This window comes from Hemibagrus wyckioides, linkage group LG26, assembly GCF_019097595.1.
Source record: "Hemibagrus wyckioides isolate EC202008001 linkage group LG26, SWU_Hwy_1.0, whole genome shotgun sequence".
NCBI classification, from domain to species: domain Eukaryota; kingdom Metazoa; phylum Chordata; class Actinopteri; order Siluriformes; family Bagridae; genus Hemibagrus; species Hemibagrus wyckioides.
Window position 1 is genome coordinate 9,244,513 of NC_080735.1, and position 26,684 is coordinate 9,271,196.

At 37.5% G+C, this 26,684-nt stretch overlaps 1 protein-coding gene across 4 annotated transcripts in view; it reads right to left on the minus strand.

Annotated features, from left to right (window-relative positions):
* Positions 1 to 2,066: 2,066 nt before the first annotated feature.
* The window catches only part of mid1 (midline 1), a 51,159-nt gene continuing 26,541 nt past the window's right edge, over positions 2,067 to 26,684 (minus strand). For 3 of the 4 annotated variants that reach the window (XM_058380496.1, XM_058380497.1, XM_058380495.1), the window contains 9 exons: positions 19,818 to 20,569; positions 13,138 to 13,233; positions 10,457 to 10,564; positions 10,087 to 10,235; positions 9,853 to 9,980; positions 9,091 to 9,234; positions 7,569 to 7,730; positions 5,173 to 5,380; positions 2,067 to 3,905 (listed from right to left, as the gene is read on the minus strand). In XM_058380496.1, the coding sequence (XP_058236479.1) occupies positions 3,557 to 3,905; positions 5,173 to 5,380; positions 7,569 to 7,730; positions 9,091 to 9,234; positions 9,853 to 9,980; positions 10,087 to 10,235; positions 10,457 to 10,564; positions 13,138 to 13,233; positions 19,818 to 20,507 (2,034 nt within the window). In that variant the 5' untranslated portion in view covers positions 20,508 to 20,569 and the 3' untranslated portion in view covers positions 2,067 to 3,556. Of the gene's footprint in view, positions 3,906 to 5,172; positions 5,381 to 7,568; positions 7,731 to 9,090; positions 9,235 to 9,852; positions 9,981 to 10,086; positions 10,236 to 10,456; positions 10,565 to 13,137; positions 13,234 to 19,817; positions 20,570 to 23,401; positions 23,624 to 26,684 lie in introns of those variants that run through there. The other variant, XM_058380494.1, reaches the window with a different exon arrangement.

The following is a 26,684-nucleotide window of genomic DNA, read 5'->3' on the forward strand; positions in this document are numbered from 1 at the left end:
AATTTCTGGCTTGGACAGCAGTAAGTGCTATTATTATGAACTGGAAGCATCTACAAGCAACAGCAGAGCTCACAGAGCATGGCCACCAAATGCTGAAGCACATATCATATAAAAATTGCCTATCCTCTGTTGCATCACTCACTATAGACTTCCAGACTGCCTCTGAAAGAAATATCAGTACAAGTGCCGTGTGTCATGAGCTTCACGAAATGCAATTTCTATGGCCGAGCAGCTGCACACAAGCCTAAGCTCATTATGCACAATGCCAAGTGTCAGCTGGAGTGGTGTAAAGCACACCAGTACTGGACTCTGGAGCAGTGGAAACATGTTCTCTGGTGTGATGAATCACGCTTAACTATCTGGCAGTCTAATAGACGAATCTGGGTTTGACAGATTCAAGGAGAACGCTACTTACCAGAATGCATGGTGCTGTGAGTAATATTTGGTGGAGGAAGGATAACAGGCTGTTTTTCATAGTTCTTAGTTCCACTGAAGGGTAATTTTAATGCTATAGCATGCAAAGACATTTTAGACAATTGTATGTGTCTACCTTTGCAGCATCAGTATGGGGAAAGTCGTTTCCTTTTCAGGCATGATTGTGTTGAAAAGTTTTGTACTCCGGTGGCCTGCAACGAGTCCTGACCTCAACTCAGGCCTTCTCATCCAAACATCAGTGAACAAAATCCTTCCCAGAGACTATTAATGCCCTTGGTATTGCAGTTGGATGTCCAAGAATCTTGTACACTGTCCCTGAGGAGTGATAGTGAGGCGTCTATATATTTCTAGGATTATAGTGCAGTATATCTAAGCTTGTGTTACAATGCATAACAGAATTACTACATTTTTACTATATATATATATATATATATATATATATATATATATATATATATATATATATTACAATTAACTATAACTGATTTGGTTTATAATGAAGTATTACCACATGTACCATATTCTATAATGAGATTTTAATTTCAAACACATTAAAAACATATAATTCATAGAAGACTTACCTTCTTTTTAGAAGACTTTTACCTTCATACCTCCTCTACTAGGTGATGGAAGCATACTGATTTCACGTTGTCCGTCTCATCCAGTCTGCCTGTCATTCAATTACACCATCCGTCTGTCTGTCTGTCTGTCTGTCCATTCTATTTCTAAATGTTTAAACTTACATTTTGAAATGTGACTGCAGTGTCAACTTATATATTTTCATAGCAATTGCATCATTTTGGACAAATGAATGGGAGCCTGTCTTCTTTCTATGTCTGGTTTTAATGCACTAAGCATAAGACCAGATGCAATACACTTTTTTACTCCTGTTTTTTTTTTTTCATGTAATTATGCCACAACACATGGAAATATGAGGACAATCTATCTATCTATCTATCTATCTATCTATCTATCTATCTATCTATCTATCTATCTATCTATCTATCTATCTATCTATCTATCTATCTATCTATCTATCTAAGAGCACAAAGACTGCTATTATGTGGTAGGATGCAATACCACATATACATAATATACAGGTATAGATAGATAGATAGATAGATAGATAGATAGATAGATAGATAGATAGATAGATAGATAGATAGATAGATAGATAGATAGATAGGCATCTCTGTATATAGGGATGCACCGCACAGTGATCATAGAGAGAGAGAAAGAAAGAGAGAGAGAGAGAGAGAGAGAGAGAGAGAATTTTTCTAGTGTTTTGAGTAATGCTGTCCCTCCCACCAAGAAAGCAAGGCCAGTTATGCTCTCTAGGATTCCCAGTCACTGTGACATTGTTGTGACTCGAACTCGAGGTCTTTGCCTCAAACATTAAACTAATTCACACATTAATCATGACTTTTACAGTCCATCTAACTGTTATAGAAGCTGAACTATAAATAAAATGGAAAACAGTTTAATTCCAAGGTTTTATACAGAGATATTATTCTATATACAGTCATCATTCCATTTAAATCAATTTATTATAAATTGACATATTCGCCATTTTAATGTTGCACACACTGTTTTAGTGTAAATCTTTATTCTATAAGACTTTAATTTATGAGTTTTTAGACAGCTATAGTTGACAGCTATAGTTGACCATTTCCACCAGCATTTAAACTGCTGATTGTGCTTCACACAGCATGCATTTAGTAGGTGGTTTGCATGATGAATTACAGTACTGACTGTTATTTTCAGATGGAATGTGAGTATATGAGTAAGTATATACACATATTTTTGGCCATATCCGGTCATGTCTCATGGTGCGATTATCTAGCACATAGCGTTTTCAATTCCATGATGATATTGCATTTTTCTGAAAGTGCTTCCCTTTTTCGAGCCTAAAAGGATTTTCTGTGGATAATGGCAGCTTGACTATGAATCAGTAGTTAGATTAATCCTCTTTAACAAATCCTTGGTTTGCTTTTGTGAATTGAAACTGAAAACATGATACCAACAAGTGGCTAAAACATGCTGTAAAAAAATGCTGCGAAAGCAACTCTTTGCAAACCTTTCACCCTTCTGCAACTAGACACAGACAATATATATACATGACAGAGAGTTAAAGTTATAAACTGCCATATTATAATATGTACATACAGGTTTAAACCTCAAAATAGACTGGGAATTTTCTGCTCTTTCACAATTTTACACAAAACTAATAGGTACATTAATAATTTACGAGAACAGGCAAGTGATTTCATCCATGTAATAATCTACACCACTGCGGAATCTGAGCAGGAAGATACAGTTTGGATTTAATATTGATTTAATGAGCTATGTTAGGTCAGTAAATGAACTTAGTGCCACTGTTGCTAATGATGCATTAAAAAAGACTGACAAAAACAAATGACAGGCAACCTTCCACAATGCAATGCACAATAGAAATTGTCTAACTTTTTTTGTGAACATAGCTTGTGTATCTAAAATACATTTGTGTATTGAGTTACTGCTAGAGTGTTCAGAAACATATAACAGATGCATATGTAAAAAAAAAAAAAAATAGTATACCACAGCAGTCACAGCTTGACAAAAGACAAGCGAGCATTCATTTGATCTGAGACGGAAAAAGTTTTTTTTCATGTATAAATGTAATCAGTCTTGCTGCATTGCTGAAATGTCCGTTGTGTAAAGTAAAAATGGTCCATTTTATATCTGCATATGAAGTAAGATTGCACTAAGAGACCTAATCACACAATTTCACCAAATTATAAGACTATAATGTGATCCTCCCCCTTTTCATAAATATAGACATAACATATAGACATGTGCAAAATTCCTCCAAAATACCTGATATCAAATAATTGTGGTATTGATTTCTAAAAATTTCACCGCTTATTATACACTAAGACCAACTCTAAAAAATATTTTGTCACTTTGAATTCAGGGGGTTATCAGTCCTTTATTTTTCCATATAAAGGTGGAATTTCCGTCGAAACTTTCTGTGCATGCTTTAAAAAAAAATGAAGGAATTGAAAATATAGTGTCGGGCTACAAGGTCCTGGCCTGAGCTGAAAGCAAACCTAAGCAGCCCAAAGTCCAAGGCCCATGAGCCTCAGTCGAAAGCCTCTACACCCTCCAGATGGTCTGGGATTGGCAGACCTGTTAGGACTGTAAGACATTTGTTCCAGACATTAAATACAGGGCAAACAGGTTGGGTGAAGGTGATATGGAAGGTGTGGAGGTGCTGAGAGCTCACGGCGTCGTAGAAAGCCAGAGAGCCGACATCGTAGTCCAGGAGCACGCCGACTCGCCTCAGGTGTGGTGAAGGGTCAATGGCCATCTCCTTGCTGTTGTGGCGAACCACCCAGGAATTGTTGCAACGACACAACACCCATGAAAAAGGGTTCTTCCCAATCCACTCATGCTTGGGTGCTGACTTATAGGCGATGCCCACCGCATACCTGAGACAGAAAAGTCCAGTTGTGAGTCCAGTCAGGTCAATTTTATTGTCTTAATCCTGATATGCTTCATAGTGCCAACTTTTACATAGTATGTAGATTATTTATTATATACATATTAACATCGCAGTAGTAAAAGGTCCTTGTATTACATAAAGGACATGCAGGAACTTTATTAGGAACACTTCTACACCTGATCATTCATGCAATTATTAAATCAGCCAATCATGTGGCAGCAGTGCAGTGCATACAGTCATGCAGATACAGGTATTAGCTTCTGGTAATGTTCACTGGTGGTTGTTGATGCCAGATGGGCTGATTTTCACCCAAAACAATCTCTACAATTACACAGATACACTGATAAACAAAATAACTGGCAGCTGTGAGAGTAAAAACACTGCATTGATGAGAGAGAGCAGAAGAAAACAATCAGACTTTTACGAGCTCAGTATACTCAAACAACCACTCTTTACATCCATGGTGAGCATTTAATTACTGAATTTAAACTAGTTAGCTGACTAAAATGAACACCGGCTTATTGAAACTAAACAGCTATAGAGCGTAAAAACCTCATCATTAGTCTTTTTCCTGTCTTCAACTTTTGTCTTTTCCTATAAACCTTTTGCTCTGAAAGGTTCATTTGTATTTACTTCGTAGATTGCAATCTAAATTCGAAACTCGAAACATAGCTGAATTTCTCTCAGGGACATGAAAAATAAGGTTCATATTGTATTATTCGTTTATCTATTCCAATGTTCGTCCTATAAATAAATTAGTCATAGTTACGTGATGTTCATGTCGTATTAACATTCACACAAGTGCGCTGCAATTGTACTTAACAGGCCTGGCTCACAAGACATTACTCAAATGAAAATCACTTTAATTGTACACGTTTAGCACATTGGCCTTGTGTATTATGTGTGACAAGCATCCAAAATAATTACCACTTCAGTTTACAAAGCAACTTTTATTCACTACTGAACAGTGAAAATGCAGGTCTGCAAAGTTTCAATCACAAATGTCAGAAATACTGTCACTGCTTCAACAACTAATTTCATGAAAAAACGTCTAATGATTTCTTGTTACAATTCCAGCATTAAAAACATTAAATCCTTCTTACGTTACTTCTGAACAAATCATGCTACGACCTGGTTATAAAGCTGCTCTTGGGCTTTGCGTGTGTAGTTTCATAAACATTCATTTTAAAAAAAAATTAAATTAGGTGTTATTTATATAGCTGTATCACTAAGTAATAATAAAATTGACTCACCAAGTGCTCCCTCCAATTAGAGCCTCCCAGTAATGACGTCCACTGTCGATGTACACGTTTCCTATGACACCATAGCTGCTCTGGCTGCTGAAGCGCTCCTGGCCGTGGCTCTTCTTGGAGGATATCTCGTCGCGCTCCACCGTCAGGTTGTCGTGAGACACTTTGAGCTTTCTGTGTGCAGATTTTGGGTCAAGCTTAAACGGCTGACCTGGGGAATCAACATCACATTATATATTAAGAGATGTGGCAGATAAGATACCACATTCCTGGTATGACACCAGTCAAAGTTTATTCAAATTATCAAATGATCTAAAATGATTAATAACATATTTATATTACAGGGGGCATATATAAGGGTGGGTTCAGTGGATGGGAGTATTTTCTATACACCTATGTTCAATCCTGCAATTTTAGTCATTTTAAATTTAACAATTTTGTCTGTTTACACCAACAGAGCATGGTCATATGTAAACTATATCAAATTCCTTTATGCCAAAATATATGAAGAATTTAAATGATTTTAAGGATGATAAAGACAAGCAAGTGCTGTTTTTTGAAAAGCTTGAGGCAGTCACACACATTTGGAGAAAAAAGTGCAAACATCACAAGGGACTGCAGCAGGGTCAGCTGCTATAAATGTGCTAAGCAGGGCTAGACACCCTGTCTTTCAAAGATAAAAATACATCAGTATATCAAGTTTTTATTCTCGTCTGCAAGTGTTTGCTTTTAACAGTTTTCAAGGTGGATTTTAAATGCCTCAGCACCACCAATAATGACACAGAATGATATAAAGAAGCAAGATTGTGGATTTGATCAGGATCAGGTGTTTACATAGAGTAAAAGTGGCTCCTAGATTTTTATCTTCCATTTTACTGAGACATCCATAACACATTTCATGACTCTTTGTTCAGTTTCCTATTTCATGAAAATAGATTATATTCCAATGTATTTGGCTGTGTTTTTGACCCCTGATATGAATAACAGTGATTACTGAATTGCAGTACTATGTGATATGATTGATAAATGCTGAGTTTTATTTGGACTCCATCTGTGCACATGTCATGACACAGACTGGTATAAAGAAGCAAGATTTGTTCATATCAGGTGTTCAGTAAAAATGGCTCCTAGATTTTTCTCTTTCATTTCACTGAGACATTGATAACACGTGTGAAATACAGTCACAGGTATACTGAACATAATCATGTGGATCAGCCATTGTCCAAGTACAAAATGATATAATACACTGGCAAGGATTCCCAGCCCAGTTTTGGGCATACTAGGGCCAATAGTTACCAAAAAAATATCTTGAAATGTATGTGTTTTAATTCATTCCCATTGATCTCATTCCACTCTCATTTATCTATTCGTCTGCTCTGGTTCATGCTCTTCCCCAAGGCCCTGGTATGTAGGGCCAGTGAAAGCGATGCATCAGTATTCAATTGAAATCTTTAGTGATAAATTTTCTGTCCAAATAGATCCAAATTCTTCTCTCTCCTTGTAACTTAATAGCATTTTTTTCTTTCAGAGTTCCTTCAATGAAATCGTAGTGGAGGAGATTATAAGCCCTCTAATGCTCATGGTCACGGGCTGCAGATTTAACAGTATAGTTCATATGTAGGCATGGAAAAATTACCCTCTGTTGCCAAACAATATTTACATAATTCTTTCACCTGACCACAATATCCAGAAAGAGTGTTGAGAACACTAACAGCATATAGCTAGGATTCAACTTCCCTTCTACTAGCAATGACAATGCTAGGTTTAATTGCAATGGTGCAAATTCTGATTTAATGCAAGCCATCCTGACTATTTAGATCTTTTCACAAACTTCACAAATGAAGTTCTTTCTAATCTCTCACCGTGTGCTCTGTTTTTGTTCCCCTTCCTCCTGTGTCCTGTTACATCTCTGAGTTTATTCATGTGTTCCTTATTTTCCCCCTCGTTAGTTTGCATTTGCATTTGCATTTAAACCCTCTGTGTGTCTTTGATTGTTTGTTAATGCCATCTCATCCAGTTCATGACTCTTTGTTCAGTTTCCTATTTCGTGAAAATAGTTTATATTTCCATGTGTCTGGTTGTGTTTTTGACCCCTGATATGAATAACAGTGATTGCTGAACTGCAGTACTAAGTGATATTTTGTCTTATCTTTTATTCGCACTCCATCTGTGCACACATACCTATAATTAAGGGAATCAATAAGAATGTCAAGAGTTATCTTTTCTATCGTTTCCTGATTTTTTTATGTTTCAGAAGACAACAATTATTGGGGATTTTTAGACAGGATATCCAGTTTTCTTAATATTGGTTTCTTAATAAAGCTTAATAAACTGATGGTGTATATACATACTCCATTTCTTCTTAAAAATATGTAAGGCACCAGTATTTGATTACTTACTGTTGGTTTTGAGTGTTCCAGGCTCACTGCTGCGACTTCCTGCCTGATTAATGGCCTTGACAATGAAGATGTACTTGGTGCCGCTCTGCAGGCCGTGTACGGTGTAATGGTTCTGCTTGATATTGGGAACAATCATCCAGCTGTCAGCAGAGTTACAGAGACCTGGATAGGGAGGTGAGATATGTTCAATGTTATATAACCTGTCACACATTAAATAGACTTATTTCTGATCATCTAGGCCAAGTGTCAAACTCATGTGGCAAAAAAAAAAAATAATACCGATTATAGACTGAAATAAAAAATGATGATGAAGCACAAAGTCCTACCACTAAAATTTTATATCAGATATCATATAAGAAAACACCATTTTACAGTATACTGGGGTTCCATTATGCTGAAACAATAAAAATAGACTTTTTGACATTTTCATTCAGGATAAACAAATAAATATTTGATTGTCGCAGATCTGATATAAAATTTTAGTGGTTGAAGATAACAACTTTAAATTGTAGATGCTTTTGAAGAAGCACTTGGGGCATGAAGTAGGTTTGTTATCACCATTTACTTTAAAGATACAAACATTTTTGTTTAAATTTTGTTGTTTTGGGTTTTTTTGGGGGGATTTTTTTCTGTCGATATATTGCCCCTAGAAGGTTCGTAGGCTAATTCTTAGGAAAGACTACAAATTCTTAAATCCCTGAGTATCTACTTTCATATGAGACATTAACCACAACTGTGACATGATAAAGCTCAACTATTCAATGGGCACAACCGAAACAGGCCCAAATTCCATTTTTTGGCATCTGGTAAAAAGAATTTTAAAATTTTTTAACATTACATGTTTTACATATTTAAAATATGTACATAATAAATGTGAGTGGTTGAAAATTAAATTAATTAAATTAATTTCTAGTCAACGAGTATTATTAAAAAAAGATGTACTGGATTAATCATTGTGAAACCATGAAAATGTTCCATTAAAGCAAAAGAAATAAATATATAATATAACCTAGTTTCCCAGTAGTGTAATATAATTCCTCAACTGTTTTTTGCACAGCTCATATTACATACATTGCAGTAAAATTGCACAGACCTGCACTTTATTCATAATAGTCATACTGTATTTTTCCCTTCACTACCTCTACCAGTTATTCTATTTTTTGCTGTAACTCTATTCTTGTTCTATTTTTATGACACAGACGGTTATATTATTAAATATTTAGTTTGAAATTTCTAGAGAAAGCTGTAATAAAGCTTTCTAATAGTATCCATTCCTCTCTCCAGATTATAGTCTGTCTTAAGGGTGTAATGAACAGTGATAATGCAGATGCTGCTCCAGTGATTCCGAGTGTAAGATCCTGTTTTTGAGATTCAGTTCATGCAGACTCGACGTTCACGGCACACTTATTCATACTGGATATGGATCAAATGCCTATTTTGTATGGAAAAACGTGGGTTATGATGCCATGCACTTTAGTTATAGTGCTTATAATATATTTGAAGAATTTCATGTCTTACTTACTGACAATATTGGACTGTCCAGTGAAGATTGTATACTGAAGCTCATAAGAAACGACAGAGAATTCATCATCAGATGTCCAGTGCACTGTTATAGTGTCATAGGAGGCCGTGCACAGCTCCTCTCGGATTCCTGGAGGACTGGGTGCTGGAATAATAATAATAATAATAATAATAATAATAATAATAATAATAATAATAATAATAATAATAATGAAAGAAAAAAAAGAAAAACAATAATGTTACAAGGAAAGAAGTAAGATAAAATATTACTATTTTTCTATGAATTTATGCCGCAATGATGATATCTGGATTAAGCTGAAATGGTCTTTTTAGGTATGAAACAAAAATGTGATTTTATTCGGAATGGAATTAAATTAATTATAGCTCCATTAACTTGGGTTGTACCCAAAATAATCTACAAACCTGGAGCACTTTGTCGTTACACATAAAAGTGTCATTTAATCATTTGGACATTTATTAACTTTGAGTGTCTGAAGAATGATGATCCTTAATTGAGTCTCACTACTTGCTCTCCACTTGTTCTCTTTTGATTACCCTTAAGGTGTATGGGGTGTGTTTTATGAAGGCTCATTTGACTTAAAAGCAGTGCTTCCTTATCAAGCTCACTTTGCTGTCATTACTTCTCCTGCTGATTTTAAAGCATGCAGTGCCTACAGATTTCTTGAGTTCTTTGTCTGTACGAGGAACCGAATAGAAGAGAAATAACAGCATCCTCATCGTTTAACTATATACGTGCAATTACCTGTGAGGTAATCAAGAATTTCTAGCATCTTCTTCTCTCTGGTAAAATCCAGCGCGAAGGTGTCAAACGTGTCCGTCAAATTAATCTCAGGTATCAGGACCTGAGAAGACGCTGTCGCCATGGAGACTCTGAAATAATTGAAAAACTCTGATCAATGAATATTTATCTAAGGATTTCTAGATTTGGGTGGCACTTTTGTTGATATATTGTCATCTTTGAGGTTTCTTTGCTCACCGCTCGGAGATGCTCTTGGCCGTCTGGAGGAAGCGAGCATGGTCGGTTTCTTTCAGCGTCTGGTCCGCTTGAGTTATGAGAGCAGATGATCGCTCTATGCACTGCTTGCAGTTGCCGATTTGTTGTGCCAGTTTACGCAGTCGAACCGTCTACAGACAGAAAGGCTTACTTTAGTCCAGTATTAATTAGAATATAACATAGTCATGTGTATATAAATGTATAGTTATTATGTCCATAATTCATAAATCTGGCAATGAAGTCAGTTAACAGTATTGTATAGTACCATATGTAGGCAACTTCATGTAGGATGTGTTATTTAATAATTAACCAATAGATTAAGGTCATGATGTGAACTTGCGGAGTAACTTGCCTTCCCCTCTTTGATTTTGGCTCCAATAATCTGTCTCCTCTCCTGAATTATGCTGATCAAGATGTCACATTCTTCCATCAGCTTTCCTTCCTGTCGTGATGCGTTCACCTGATAACAAACACACACCCAGTAATGTATTTTGGGCACACACACACACACTTACATCATACTGTAGCAAACACATCTCAGAATGATTATTTTTGTTTAATTATCTTTACTTTTTTAGTTTCCTTTACTTTTTGCAATTACATTACCATAATATTATGCGTGAAAATACTGCAAATTCTAAAAGCATTCAGAATGTCACACATTATATAAAAATTTAGAAGTTTTTTGTCAGGTAGCTTACATTCTCATAGACGGTGATTTCTTATACAAACGTGTGCATTTGTTATATTTCTTAGCATTTCAAGTTTATCTAATTTTAGAAACAACGAAATATGAATAAGTATCCGTCTGGGAACACCTTTTTTTATGTGCTTTTCTTCATGGAGTGTAAAAATGATGTGGCGATATATGAAAGCGGTGATTGTTAAAGGTTTGTGAGACCTTTGAGGTGTAATAGATTCTCACCAGGTCTGTTTTTATTGGTGTGTAAAAGAACCCATTCAGTCATGGTTTAGTTCTTTCAGCACACTAATTAAGCTCCTTGACCTTTGAATGTTACCATCAACAGTTTCACCTTCGAGTGCATTTTTTTGCTGAGTCGTGTTCATTTTCCCCCTGTGTCTTTCACATAAACTTTCTGGAGTTGGTTACTAATGAGAACCAAAACCTTTAAACGACTCCAGTGGGGAGTAGAAATGGTTTGTTAAACAAATACTGAAATACTGCAATAGTCTGATTTAAAAACAGGGCTGCGTTATAAGACGATCTGACATTGTAGTCTCTCGTTTGTCCCTTGTTCCTTTTTTGCTTTCCCCATTGATTTTATAGCAAGATTGAGTTTCCTGTTTTTACGATGCAAACACATATAAGAAAACACTCAGTACAATGAGACAGAGTCAGACAGAGAGATGTAGGTCATCACTAAGCCTTAGTGTGGTTAATGTGATGAAATGGTGCTCGACAGAGCCAGAAGAGATTTGTTTAACCCTGAGGAGATGCGGCTTGACAAAAGGCCACTTTGAAAGGCAGGCAGAAAGCCACAGAAAGCGGGAGGTTGCTTTTTTATCGTAAAATATTTAAAGGCCGCATCGAAATGCACATCTCCTGTCTATGTGATATTTCTTCACATAAAAGTTTAAGCACTTCCTGGTATGTTGGCCAAATCTGCATTTATAATCCCAGGCCAGTGATAAAGTAGGAGGTAAGTAGCAGTTTAGCTCTACCAGTTAAGAAATAAGCTGCCATTTTGAAAAGCTTTAACCTTACCTATTCCTCATTTAACCAGTTATAGAGTTTAAAACATTGTAACACACTCAGAGGAAACCACTATCTACTTTTTTCCATATACATCATCTCACATAAGCCTGTGATTGGCTGGCATCTCTGTGATTGGCTGGTGAAAGAGAGAATGCCCACCTCCTCTAGCAGGGCCAAATCTGCCAGTATTTACCCCAGGCTCTGGGATTTGAGGCCCACTTTTAAACAAGCATGGTTAATCATGCTGTTAATTTAGTTTAGATGGGGATTTGACTTGATGCCATTTCATTTGCATTGAAAATTACTGTTATTATTGATACTGAGAGATGTCCATCAAACTAATATTCAACATATTTGATCAACATGCCCAAGAACCACTTTCATACTTACAGCAAAGCATTCACTGTGATATATTAACTGTTCACAGGAAAATCATAGCGTTTTTTAATACTTTTTGAAATCAATCAGATACTATTTCTCATGTTTAGAAATAATGTGGTAGGGAAACTGAAAAACGTTATACAGTTTTAATCTGTAAATCTGTAAAGAGTTATAATACCTATTTATTGTTAGAACTGCTTGCTTGTTGTGCCAAACTGTTAATATGTAAACGTTCTTGTTGTAATAATGCATATGAGACTATTGTGTGCTTATCATAGTTATTTATAGAAAACATGTTAAGCATTCTATGTGATTGAGGATCACATAGATCACATAGATGCCAAAAAAGGCATCATCAGTTTGCTTCAATTATGAATTTGTTTGCTAAAAAACATTTTAGTAAAAACATACTCACAGCTAGGGATGTTTCTGTGACAAATCTGTTTCACAATTCACATTAATGGCATTTAGCATCCAGGGTAACTTACAGATTAACCTGTCTTCTTGAAGGAGAGAAAAGGGAAGAAAAACTAATAACTCTCCACCCTTTTTTTCCCTTTCTGTCACCACATAATGCATATAATTTCAGGCCTCTTAATTCTTTATATAAACATTGTGTTGTTTCATACAAAGGAGTGTTATATGACTGCTAATATACCAGCACCTAACAGGACATAAATCCTTTGGCATGTTCACCACACACAAACTACAGCATTATTTATTTATTTATGTCAAAATTACATTATGGGTTTCCCCTTCCCTCATTAAGTATTTAATGCACCTGTGAAATGTAACACTGGAAAGCCTCACTACATTCATTTATAGAACAGAACAAAAATAAAATAAAATAAAATAAAATAAAATAAAATAAAATAAAATAAAATAAAATAAAATAAAATAAAATAAAATAATAAAGGCCAAAAGATGAGACTCACCTCAACATGCTGACATGTCTGAATCAGCTTCCCCATTAGTGATTCCAACTCACTGCTCCTCTTGATCAAATTGCTGAGGTTGGAGTCCAATGTTTGCTGTAAAACAAGAAAAAATAGCACTGTACATTTCCTTGTAGATGTATGTTTACTGGCCAAAGGTAATCCCTGAAACCTGAATCTCACTGACCTCCAGATACTCTCTTTCTGCCCAAGATCTCCTCATCATGAATGCTTGTCTACAGTCTTAAGAAGCGACTGAAATGACCGCAAGAGGGAAGGAGACTGAGTAAATAAAAAAATAACTTGGCCCACTCAACTGTTAAATTCAGATAAAAGAGCCCACTTCTGACATTGTGTCCACCTATCAAGTGCAGTGCCTCTTACGTAAGATATCTTTGCCCAGGAACAAGCATTTATTTTTGTTTTTTATTATTTGCCATCTTGTTACTGTTTATTGCAAATCGTACAGCTATTCCTTTAATGCCGAATAGCGCTATACGTCTGTCAGTAGGAGAAATGCTTCATCGCAGGGAATTATAATTGCAAAAGCATACTGTGTAACAAAAGGGACCCAGGAGCAGTCTTTTCATTATATTTATTCAAGCACCATTATATTTATTCAAGGACCATGGTCGTAATCCCGTGGATCAAACCAGCCAGACAGAGTAAACCAAGAGAAATCCTTAATATTAATTAAAGCAGATAGACAGAGGTCCAAACCAGGAATGAGCTAAAACACAAAGGAGTCGGAAAATAGGAAACAAAGAAGTAGGAAACTAAGCAATAAAACTAGAGAACAATGGACAATTAACATTAAACTCTCACGCTAGACCACAAGCATAAAAGTGACCGATGAGCACTAATATCACTAATACTATTATTATTACTACTCATACTAATTAACAATGAAAACCTAAGACACACAAATAATGAAAGACAAATGCACAGTACAGCCTGAATAGAATCAAGCAGTTCTTACAGCCCCTGCCTTTAAAATGATCCGTAATTCAAGACGAAATGATATAATCATTCATTACATTTTTTAGAACAATTCTTTTAATTGGTTCTGTAAGCTTAAATCCTCCCAGCAATCTTCTATCTGAAATAAAGCAGGTTTTTCAAACACCTAATTGAGCTCAACATCGAACTGAATTCATTTTATCTTATTGTCAGGTTTCTGTTTGGTGGGTAACGGACATAAGAGCTGCCATTTGCTCAAATTGCATGTTTCGCTCGGCCCATCATTCAATGTCTGTTTTTATCCCTTTTAACATTGTTTGTGGTCCATTTTTTTTTTTTGTTTCAAATGGGCAGTGGGTTGGATCTCTCATTCCTGACTGTGCCCATCCACTATAATCTCTTGTGAAAATGAATGCTGTGTGGTGCTCTACATTCTGTATGTGCAGTCCTAATACTAGCCAGCTACCTTTGTCTGAGACAAACATGTTGATTATGTTTGGGACAAGCGGCTTCGTGAGATCATCAGCACCCATGCGAGCAACATACATCTCAGAGGAAGGGGTGGCCACAATCATGTGTAATAATAGAGAAATAGGATTGGATTAAAACACACACACACACACACACAAACAACAACAACAAAAAAACAACAACAAATCTATCAAAATCCAGATTACAAAGCCATACAGCTGCAGAACAAAACATACAAAAACCTCCAACTACTAACAAATTGTCACCTCATCCAAGCCTGGAAAAACCTGCTCAGACTGACGATTTCACAAGCGTAGGTTCGTGGTACGATCGGAAACTGGCCGAAATTATGGACATTGTGTGTGTTCATGTGTCTGTATTTTAGGAAGGAAGCCTTTATCCTCGACTTTTTATGGAGCTGGGCCAGATGGTGAGGAAAAGAGAGCACTCCTAAATTTCCAGTATTTCCTCTAAGCTTTTCTCCGCACACCTCAATCTAATACAAAATATTATGTGTCCATGTGTGTGTGTGTGTGTGATGACTAAAAAAAAAACAAAAAAAAAACATGACAGCACATATAAAATAAAAGAAAATGACAAATGAAAAATTTCAGTGCAATCACAGTGACAGGATTAATCTGTGACCTAAACCATGAGATCATCAAGAAGAGACTGTTCTATTTTCGGCTGCTTCCTTTTGGTTTCCTCCCTTCCAAGCGTCATTGTAATAAAATCTCAACACAACAAGGAGTATGTAGGGAGTGTTTGTGTTTATATATATTTATAAATATATATTGGCAAAAGAATGTAATATAGCACATGAATGTAATATGGAGTTGGCCCACCCTTTGTAACTGCTTCAACTCACAGGGATCACAACCTTATCCACAAAGTCTTACTGTGGCTGTAGGTTTTTATTCCAGCCAAACTGGTTGGTAAGACTGGATAAGAAGACTATGTTGCCAAAAGTTTAGGGATGTCTGCCTTTACATCTACGTGATTGTAATAGGTAGTTTGCCCTCCCTTTGCAGCTATAACAGCTTCAATTCTTCTGGGAAGGAGTTTTCCACAAGGTTTAGGAATGTTTTTATGGGAATGTTTCTTATTTGTGTGGTCAGACACTGATGTTGGACAAGAAGACCTGGCTAGCAGTCTCTGCTCTAATTTTTCCCAAAGGTGTTCTATCAGGTTGAGGTCAGGACTCTGTGAAGTTCCTCCACACCAAACTCCCTCATCCATGTCTTTATGGACCTTGCTTTGTGCACTGGTGTGCAGTCATGTTGGAACAGGAAGGGGACATCCCCAAACTGTTCCCACAAAGTTGGGAGCATGAAATTGTCCAAAATGTCTTGGTATGAAGCTGAAGCATTAAGAGTTCCTTTCACTGGAACTAAGGGGCCACTGAAAAACAACACCTGAATTCAATGACTTGGAGGGGTGTCCCAAAACTTTTGGCAATATAGTGTATATATGACCATGTAATTATAATAATAATTATTATTATTTTTAAAAATCATAGTACATCTTTTGCAGCACATTGGCAAGCTCTCTACTATGAAATTAATCAAGACTGCCTAGTCTGCATGTATAAGGTATTTGATTACATTTTTAGCGGGTGAACATGAGCTGTATTTTTTTGTTTTGCTAATTTTGTTCAAATTCATGAATACACAAAGCCTGAAATTTAATTTGAAATTCTCTTAAAGCCAATGACTCAGATTTTTCCATTATACTGCATGTGATAATGGAATAGGAAATAATTATTATGGATGCACTAAATGTTTGGCCACCAAATATGTTTATACTGAAAATAACAAAAAATGAGCACACCTGTGTTTGGCAGAGATGAATAATTTAAGCCAATATGCTTTGTTGTTTTTTGTTGTTCTCCTTCCCGTGTTCCCACAGGCAGTGACATAATGTGACAAAGTGGCAGGAAGTCATTCATTCGCAACAAGTCTTGATGATTTACACACTCAGGAATTATAATGACATTAGGGCAAGGTAAGTAGGAGGTTTTGTCTGTTGCAAGAAAGTACAGCAGAATTGATGCAAATGAGAAGCAGTGTGTTGATCTGAAGCAAGGGGAACTTATTTATTTATTTGCTTATTCTGAACCTTAACCATCTCTTGTGTTTTTATTATCAGACTTTCTCTCAGATTAGTGCATTAACAACCTGGAACAGACTTCACAGATGAGCAGTTAAGTTAAATCACCATGTAAAGTCTAATGTATCTGTTGTTTTTATGTAGCCTATTAATCTGCTCACAAATATTAGCTGTTGAAATTTAAACTGGTTTATTCAGTGTTGAAATAAACACACATCACATCAGTAAAGGAAAGAATATCATCATGGGCATCATCATGGAAACCATGGCAAAGAACATTTTCCATGAGTGAGGAAAGCCTGACATGCTGGCCAGCACATAACAGTTTGGGTGATGTGAAGAGAAAAACATTACTGCCATATGGGACTCACAGATGAGCTGCTGTCACCATTATACAATAAGGCAGTAACCCTGACGCACTGGCTCACACAGACACCTGCCTTGGTGGATCATTAGTCCCATTAATATCAGACCATACTGATCTTGTGTTCCATGCTTTGACTGTTCCTGCCATCCAAAGTAGGGCAACCATTAGTATTGTCAGGCGGGTGTCATGTTTGATTTCGCCTGATCCACTCTGCTAGAGGTATGTCACCATAACATAGACATCTGTTTCAATCGCTGGGCCAAGAGGGCCTGGATGAATGCTTTTCAGTCTATTTTGTTGCTTTAATTTCGTGTTCTCAGAACATGACCCTCAGGGTTTCTCCATCAGCCTTGCCACTAGAAAGCTCGGCTCTCGTCTCCCTCTGGCAGCAGCTGAAGGACTCACATGATACATGGATTCCTGCTAGGTACTGGGTTCTGCCTTTACATCTACGTGATTGTAATAGGTAGTTTGCCATCCCTTTGCAGCTATAACAGCTTCAACTCTTCTGGGAAGGAGTTTTCCACATGGTTTAGGAGTGTTTTTATGGGAATGTTTCTCATAAAGAGAAGAGCAGAAGAGCAATTTTTTAGTCATTTCGCAAATGAGGCATGACCAATGTGGCTAAGCAGATAAGGGTCAAAAGCTTTCTGATCTGTAGCCTAAAACCTTAATCACTGAACCACAACTGAATTGTTTCCATTTCCATGTTTCACAACTACTACCTGATAGACTTGGGTGTGAGTAATCCACAACAGTTAATGGTTTTTGCAGTGGTCACCAGACTATGAGACAAATTCACCCTCGAGGTCCTGTTTTCAAAATACTTTAAGGTGCAAAAAATGATTTGTAACATTCCACGGCTATTTTCAATGGCAGTGGTAGCTCAATGGTTAATGCTCTGGCCTCCTCATTAGAAGGTCAGGGGTTCAGGCTCCAATCCTGTCAAGCTGTCACTGTTGAGCCTACAGTATAACCCTCTCTGCTCCAGGGTGGATACCATGGCTATGTGCTTCAACCTCAACTTCCTAACAGAAGAGAAATTTCTTCTGCCAGTGTTCTCAGAACATGCATGGCAGTTGTAAGTACCCATGTCTGGTTTTCTGGTTTCCTTTATTTTTCATTTATGGGCCAAGTGCTTCTTTTTGCCCTCTCATATCAGGACAACAGAATGTTTCAAAAAACCACTTGGCCTTTGCTGGAGGCCAGGGCACTGTTTTGTATGTGTGTCTGTGGTGCTTCTCTTTGAATAAAACGTACATCCATTTATACGTGTCTTGTCATGCTTGGGCAGTGCTTCTGTCTTTGTGAGGTCTGTGCCGCAGCCTTGTATTGGTCACCCTGTGCTTTTTCCCATTCTTAATATGGTTCACCTACTTTCCATCTGCTCTACATTGCCTGTTGGCTGGACTGGTACATCAGATTCCTTGGGACTGCACAGGTATTCACCTTCCACTAATGCTTTCAGCATCACCTCTGGCAGCATGGTGCAAAAAAAGGACTTTCAGGTCTAACTCACACATTATAGATCTCAGGGTGACAACTTTTTTTTTTTTTATTTCTCGGTCAAAGCACAAACACAGGAAGATTTCTAGCACTGCTCTTGGCGGTCTTCCACTTCATCACAGAAGCACAGTTTCACTCATAATGAGTGTTTTGAGGTCAGAGAAGATAAGAGAGACTTAGCCATAATCTCTGAAAAACAAGAGGCCAGATGGTTGGCCTGAGCACAAGCCCCAACAAGTGTCCTACATGCTCTCATAATTTGTGAATGAACCAGGTGAGGACCTTAATTAGAGAAATATAGTTTTGGAAATTGAGAGAAATAAATTCTCCCATACTCTGAACATACTTTGAATATTTCTCATATGATTTAATAAACTAAATTACACTTAATTCCCTATTTGGATTATAAGAAGTAATTATGTTGTTATCACAGGACTGCCTTGACTCTTAATTTTTATTTTATAGTTAAGCTTAACTACCTTATCAAATAGCTCCATTAATATAAAGGCCAGTTGTTATAACACTAGAAGGATTTATCCCATCTAGGAACAGTTAAAACAGCAAGACCTGAAGAAGCTTGCCAACACTCATGTTAGCTTGGCTAGGTTTGTTTCCAAAGAGTCTGGGAAGTTAGTCATTTTAATATTACAAATTAGTTCACTTGTATAATTTGTGTAATTTAAATCTTACTATATGACTCATATAAATAATGATGCCTAACGATTAAAAGACTCCAGTGTAATATATTTATTATTATAATGTTTTGAGTTATGATTATCAATTCAAAAAATATCACAGAAAGTTTTCAGCAATCCATGGTTAGTTCTTAAACTGTGGACACTGTTCTTTTTAAAGTCTTTCTGCTTTTCATTTTTCTCACCACTTCAGGAATGAGCGATAAAATATAATCTTCACCTTGTGATTTTGGAAAATATAATTAAACATTGATTTGTTTATTTGTTAAAGCCTTTCCTGGGAACACTGGGGGGTGTGGCTGGAATTTGCCCTGGATGGGAACACACTGTACACAGACACTTTCACACCTAGGGACAATTAATCTTGGTCAATCCACCTACTGGCATGTGCTCAAGAAGTGAGAGGACACCGAACAACCCCGATGAAACCCATGCCAAGCCCTAGACACACGGAGAATGTGCACAGAAACAGACAGTCAACCATGCACAGGATCAAGCTGTGAGGGATCAACCACTGTGCTAATTTCAATTTGAATGTAAGAAAATTGAATAGAACAAGCTGTTCAACACACCTTTAGTTTCTCGTAGCGCTCATTTAGCGCTGCCACCTGGTGGTCACGATGACGTCCCACCAGCTTGCAAAGGGAGCAGATGAGCTGCTCATCCGTGACACAGTACATGTTCACTTTCTCCTCCTCATGTTCTAGGCACTGCAGGCCTCTGAGATGTGAATCAGGCAAAGGTTCAATGAGGCGATGTCCAGTGAAAGGTTTCTTGTTGGGGTGGGTGGCACGCAGGCATTCCTCACAGTAAGACACCTCACACGTTACGCAGGTCTTCACAGCACACTGCGGTGGTTCCTGCTCACAAAACTGGCACTGCACCAGCTCAGTGGGTGACGAGGGTGCAGTGGCAGTCGTCATGGCACCTAGGGGGCTGTCGCCTGGTGAACTGTGCCCGCTGGAGGACAGAAGAAGTGTGGCAGAAGTCGAAGCCCTTTGGACACGGTCGATGATGTTCTGGAGGGTGACGTTGCGCTTGAGTGCGTCCAGGCCGTGCTGTGGGTTCAGTGAAATGGCATAGCGGCACGTAGGGCACTGGAAGGCGCAGATGGCGTCAGCTGGCTCACCTGAGGTGCAGTGAGAGACCAGAATGCGGCGAGCACAATTAAAGCACAGACTGTGGGCACAGGGTAACAGCAGGGGGTCCTCAAACAGCTCCAGGCAGATCGGGCACGTCAGCTCCGACTCCAGGGTTTCCATCCTTTTTAGGTGGAGCGAAGAGGGAATGGCATTAGCAAAATCCGGGAGAGCCAGGCAGCTATCTAGAAAAGAAAACATAAAAGATTTAGTTGAAAGAGTTTAGTTATTGGGCATTCACACCACAGGGTGTTTTAAAAAGTAAATATAATTCTCAGTGATGTATTTTTGGTTATAAACAGATTAACCTGTAATTCATCATGTGTGTCAAAGAGAAAAAAACATCAATATTCACAGTAAAGCATCATTCACATTCATTTTAAAAAATAATCTATGTTTAACACATATAATATATATATATATTATATAAAAGTTTTAGAACACCCCAATTTTTCCAGTTATTTATTGCAATTCAAGTCGTTCAAGCCCAGTGAATAGCTTGAAATGGTACAAAGGTAAGTGATGAACTGCCAGAGGTTAAAAAAAGGTAAGGTTACCCAAAACTGAAAAATAATGTACATTTCAGAATTATACAAAAAGGCCTTTTTCAGGGAACACAAAAGGGGTTAACAATTTAAAGCTGTTCTGCAGCAATGGAGGTTGATCAAGCCTTGAAAGCTGGTGCTACTAATTCCTACAGGTGTTCCAACTTTTCTGGATTACTTACAACCCCCTCTGTCTGCATAAAAGCAGTGTTGGAACACACTGTGGTACCATACCCTCGTGAGCATCAGTTGAACAGTATTGTACTGCAGAAAGTAGCGTGTTGCTACAAAAATGGCGAGAAAAATGCAATTAACAATGGAAGAGAGACAGACCATCATAACACTTAAAAATGTAGGTCTTTCCTACAGAGAAATTGCAAAGAAAGTCAAGGTGTCAGTGAGTACAGTTTCCTTCACCATCAAAAGGCACTCAGAAACTGGGGCAAACTCTGACAGGAAGTGGTCTGGCAGACCCAAAGCCACAACTGAATCGGAGGACAAGTTTCTGAGAGTTAACAGCTTGTGTGATAGGCAGCTCACATGACAACAGCTTCAAGCACAGCTTGATAGTGGTCGTAGTAAGCAAGTCTCAGTTTCAACTGTGAAGAGAAGACTTTGAGCTGCAGGTTTGACAGGACGAGTTGCAGCAAGAAAGCCATTGCTAAGACGTCAGAATAAGACAAAGAGGCTTGCCTGGGCCATGAAACACCGCCATTGGACTACTGAAGACTGGAAGACTTATTATGGACTAATGAATCAAAATTTGAAATCTTCAGTTCATCACGCAGGATCTTTGTACACCTTCGAGTAGGCAAAAGCATGGTTCCACAGTGTGTGGCATCAACTGTCAAACATGGAGGAGGAAGTGTGATGTTCTGGGGCTGTTTTGCTGGATCCAGGGTCGGTGACTTGTACAGAGTGAGAGGCACCCTGAACCAAAACGGCTACCACAGCATTCTGCAGCGCCATGCAATACCCTCTGGTATGCGCTTAGTTGGTCAGAGGTTCATCCTACAGCAAGATAATGACCCAAAACATAAGTCCAAGCTATGCCAGAACTACCTCAGGAAAAAAGAACAAGATGGTAAGCTTGAAAACATGGAGTGGCCAGCACAGTCTCCAGACTTAAACCCCATCGAGCTGGTTTGGGATGAACTGGACAGAAGAGTGAAAGCAAAACAACCTACAAGTGCCACACATTTATGGGAACTTCTGCAACAGATTTGGGAAGAACTTTCTGAAGAATATTTGATTTCTGTTATAGAAAGAATGCCATGAGTGTGTTCAGCTGTTATATATGCCAAAGGTGGCTACTTTGATGAGTCAAAAGTTTAGAATACATTTTGGTCTATAAATTGATTCCATGATTTCTTTTTTAACTTGATTTCTTTTTATCCAATTGCTTATTTGTACTATGCTTTCATTTCAGAGTGCAATGAGACATTAAACTGAATAATTTTCAATAAAAAAACTGGAAAAATTGGGGTGTTCTAAAACTTTTGACCGGTAGTGTGTATATATATATATATATATATTTAATAGCCGAGAACTTTGCAGTTGCTGAATATTTTCACTGAAACTAATGCTTTTTATTATTATACTTTTTTTACATCTACACCAGATTATAACAGCCTTAAAAAAAAGCATACAAATGTCAAAAGAAATTCATCACAGCCATAGATAAATCATGCATGTCCTAAACAAGTCAATACATTGGTCCTAATTAGCTATGAAACGTTCTCTCCATCACTGAAACATCAACAACCCCACAAACACCACCAACCGAGTCAACAAACATCAGACCAGATGCTCGAACTCTTCAGAAACCCTTAACCATGCCATTGATATCTAAATGTCTCACAAAAATGTTTCAGCAAGCTACTCTGACTCACACACACACACCAGAACAGTTACATTACAACCCACAAGCACTGGGTTTCACTTTTGGATCGTTTGCTAGCATTTTAAACATTGAAATAAAACAGGGACGGATAACAGTGTCTGTTACAAAAAAAAATACACAGAGCATTGAGATATCAGTGTATTTCATACAGATGCATTTGATTATTGTTTTTCGAGGCTAGCGTCACTGATCTACATGTCAGATGAGCCATCCTGGCCTACAACACCCACTCTCTCTGTCACATCAACAAAACACCAAGAAAACAACAACAAAAAATGATCATGATAATCATCAAGATGTCTTAATAGGCTTTAAATACATATATTATCTTGAATTTTAACCCACGTCCAGTTTAACTCAATAACAAAGCCTAAATAAAAGCCAGGCTGAAAATAAATAGAAAGTGCCCTGTATATTTAACACAGGTGAAAAAATATTTTTTTATACAGATTTAAGTGATAAGTCACTTCAACCTGATGTCACTTCGAAGAAATGATTGACTCTTTCTGTTTACAGTGCTCACACATTTACAGAGACACACATACTTTTCACATTTTATCAGTACCTACCAACGGATTTCTCCCGAGACCAGGCGGCAGCGACATGTCTCCTGATGATCAAGCCCAGCGACCCAAATCGAGAATGAGGCGAGAGGCTCACCACGCAGAGCCTCATGTAGACAGCTTTGTATAAATCAGTCTAACAGCTTGCATCGTTTCAGCCCCACTCACACGCACACACTGACTTCCATTCTAATTGGTTTAGTTCTGGGATGGTAGCTGTGTCTAATGTCTGTTTCGGCCTGTCTCTTATTTCACCTCTGAACAGGAAAAATAAGCTTTATCCCGACAATTCCAGGAAAGTCAGTTTCCTCCACCCTGTGGCTTGGGCAGCCAGAGGTGTGTGCATGGTGGGGGTGGTAGGGGAACAGAGGAACTGACAAAGTCAAAGATATGTGAAGAACTGGAAGTGCATTCCAGCACAGAGAATAGTTCACTTCAATACACAACATACGGATGGAAATCTGTTTGCGAAGGTGAAAAACGGAGTGGGGATGAAAGAGTTGCCCTCTCGTTGCCTATTGTGTGTGAATAGGGGATTAAAAAAGAGAGGAAAAAACACCGGGGAGTTCAGGCTGGCATGTACACACACACACACATAACACATAAGTGTGTGTGGCTTTCCGGTGTTTGCAATTTTTCTGTGATTTAGTTAAACGGGACATTAACAACAGAAAACAGTGTGGAACAATTAGGCTGCAGGTGGCAGCGGCAGAGGAAGGAGCTCATAAACACACATATTGACATGCTGAGGTTTGATTATAAAGTCATATGAATGGAAATGGCATGTAGAGTACAAAAATGTAAGTCAGCAGGATTTGAATCCACTTTTTAGGGAATCATTTTTAACTACAACAGTTTATGTTTAAACATTAAAACTTTCAGCAAGTTCTGCTTGTAAAACCTAATACATACAGTGACCTTTCAGTGAATCTAAGACCTTCTTAGAGGGTGTGAATTATAGCCATATTCTTTCTGAATCCATCCAATTGAATGAAACCATACTAGGGGTATTATTTTTTTATCCAAGCCAAGCTTGAGTGATTTGATGTAATTATTGCTGCATTGAGATGGGTATCTTTAACTCCGGTTAGATCTGTAACAACTGAAAAGTCCCTCATGCACTCATAAAATAAAACAGGCCTACTTGAAAACATGCCTATGTCACGTAATATTAACTTATGCATCAACTATGACCATTTCTACAGCATGTTTCTAACAAGAAACCACTTCAGTGTTTATACATTAGGCTAAAATATTAAGTTGCCAAGTCATTTCTTTCTTGACACATTTTTGTGTAGCGCTGCATACCGAGACGCTATCCACATTATTTGGCATTATATAGAATAAACCCAATGACATTTCAGCCACTAGAAGCCTTGTACATGACCTGCTTTCGACCCTTTCCTGTTGGATGATCTGAATGCCATGCAAGCTTTTCTGCCGACTTGTTCACATGTGGCAGAATCATAGGACACAGGAAGGTCCAACCATGAGTCAGAGCTAAGCCTGTTACCCTTCTAAAGGGCATGATATAAAATTGTGAAGCAAATCCTACACTTTTAAAATTTAGCTGGATTCAGAACGCAAGCATGCTATTTATTCCCAGTTGTATATCCATTCTCACTTATTCAGACTCTGACTGACACTTGCTTGCATTGGCATGGAAAAAAAATCTGACAAAAATTATACTTAATATCCACCTTTTATACATAACTGCTAGGTTGACAAGCTCTTTGGAACTAAAATTCCTGATTTGACACATTTTATACGTGGTCATTGTGTCTAACTTAAAACATGCTAAAAGCAGCTCACTGGCTCACTGAATTTCGCTAATGTCTTGTGCACTCTCAGTCCAAACCCTTTGACCCCTTCTTTTCCACTTGCATTATTTGGCAACAACATTTTGTTCTTGTAACCTTGTACCTCCCATATTCTTGCTAAAGCATGTGTCATTAAGTCATGAATCTCCTTAAATTAGTCCCCTAATTTTCCTAGTTTTCCTTTGTTTCCTAGTTCTTTGTGTATAGCGTTCTTTGGTTTTCACTCTATTCTGCAATTTATTTGTTTTATGCTATATATATATTTCCATATAACTCTTAACTGTTTTAATCCATGTTAAGTTTTTATTATTTTATTGTAACTTAGACTATTAAACACCCACTATTAAAAATCCACTCAGAGCATATCGATGCTTTTTGCTTTTAAGAGATGGAGAACCGCTTGAGGGGTTGACTCGACATGAATGTCTGAGCAAAACAAATAACTTTTTGCACTTCCCTTGACCTAAAGTTATAGGAAAATGCAATATAGTCCTATATGCCTTACATATCTTTCAAAAGTTACATTTAGTAAGTTAATAAGGGATTACAAAAGTACAAAAGTATTACACTGCTGTACATCTCAAAGAGTGACCACCAGGTGGAGATGTTTAGGCATATGGTATATCTTAATCCATATTCACATGTAATCCATAAACAACTGGTTCAAATACATTTGAACCTAATATGGTTCCATTCAGTCAGAGTTATGGATGAATGTATTAAGGACAGATATAGAGATAGAGAGCTGTGTGTTATGAAACGAAGAGGAATTGCCCATGTGAGTGAGTAGTTTTTGATGCAAGTGGTTATGACATGTTACAGAGAGCAGTGTGCAAAGTAGGTCAATGGCACTGACCTATCTTACATTATCAGCGCATACATATGGAGTTTTGCTTCCAAATGAAACAAGGCCGTATGTGCAACAAGAAAGAACAGTTAATAAATGCATTTGCCAACACAGCACAATCTGGATGGAGTAAACATGGTGACGAGGGTAATTATGGTTGCATGTTTTCAGGGTTAGTCACAGTGTATGACTGTAGGTTTAACTTACCATTAACTTTTACTAATAATAATAATAAAAGCACTTCCACTGATTACCATCTGTTTATTAAAATCAAGTACCTTGATCCAGTATTTTTTATGATTCCCTCTAGGATCTAAGTCCACATTATTCTTTTAGAACTTTCCATTTATAAGTTACCTTAAGAGTACTTTTAGCGTATTAAAAATGAAATCAATGCCAACCTTGAAAGATCAGATGAAAGATCCAGACAACAAAATCAGCTCAGAATCAGTCCTATCAGTAATGACATGCTCCTCAATTTCATCATCTATTCCCAGAATCTCTAACACAACATAAGTCCATGCATTCTAAATCTATCTATTGATACATCCCCCATCATTTGCACTGTCAACATATCTACTAACCATATACCATATCGAATTTATCCTCATGCTGTTCAGCA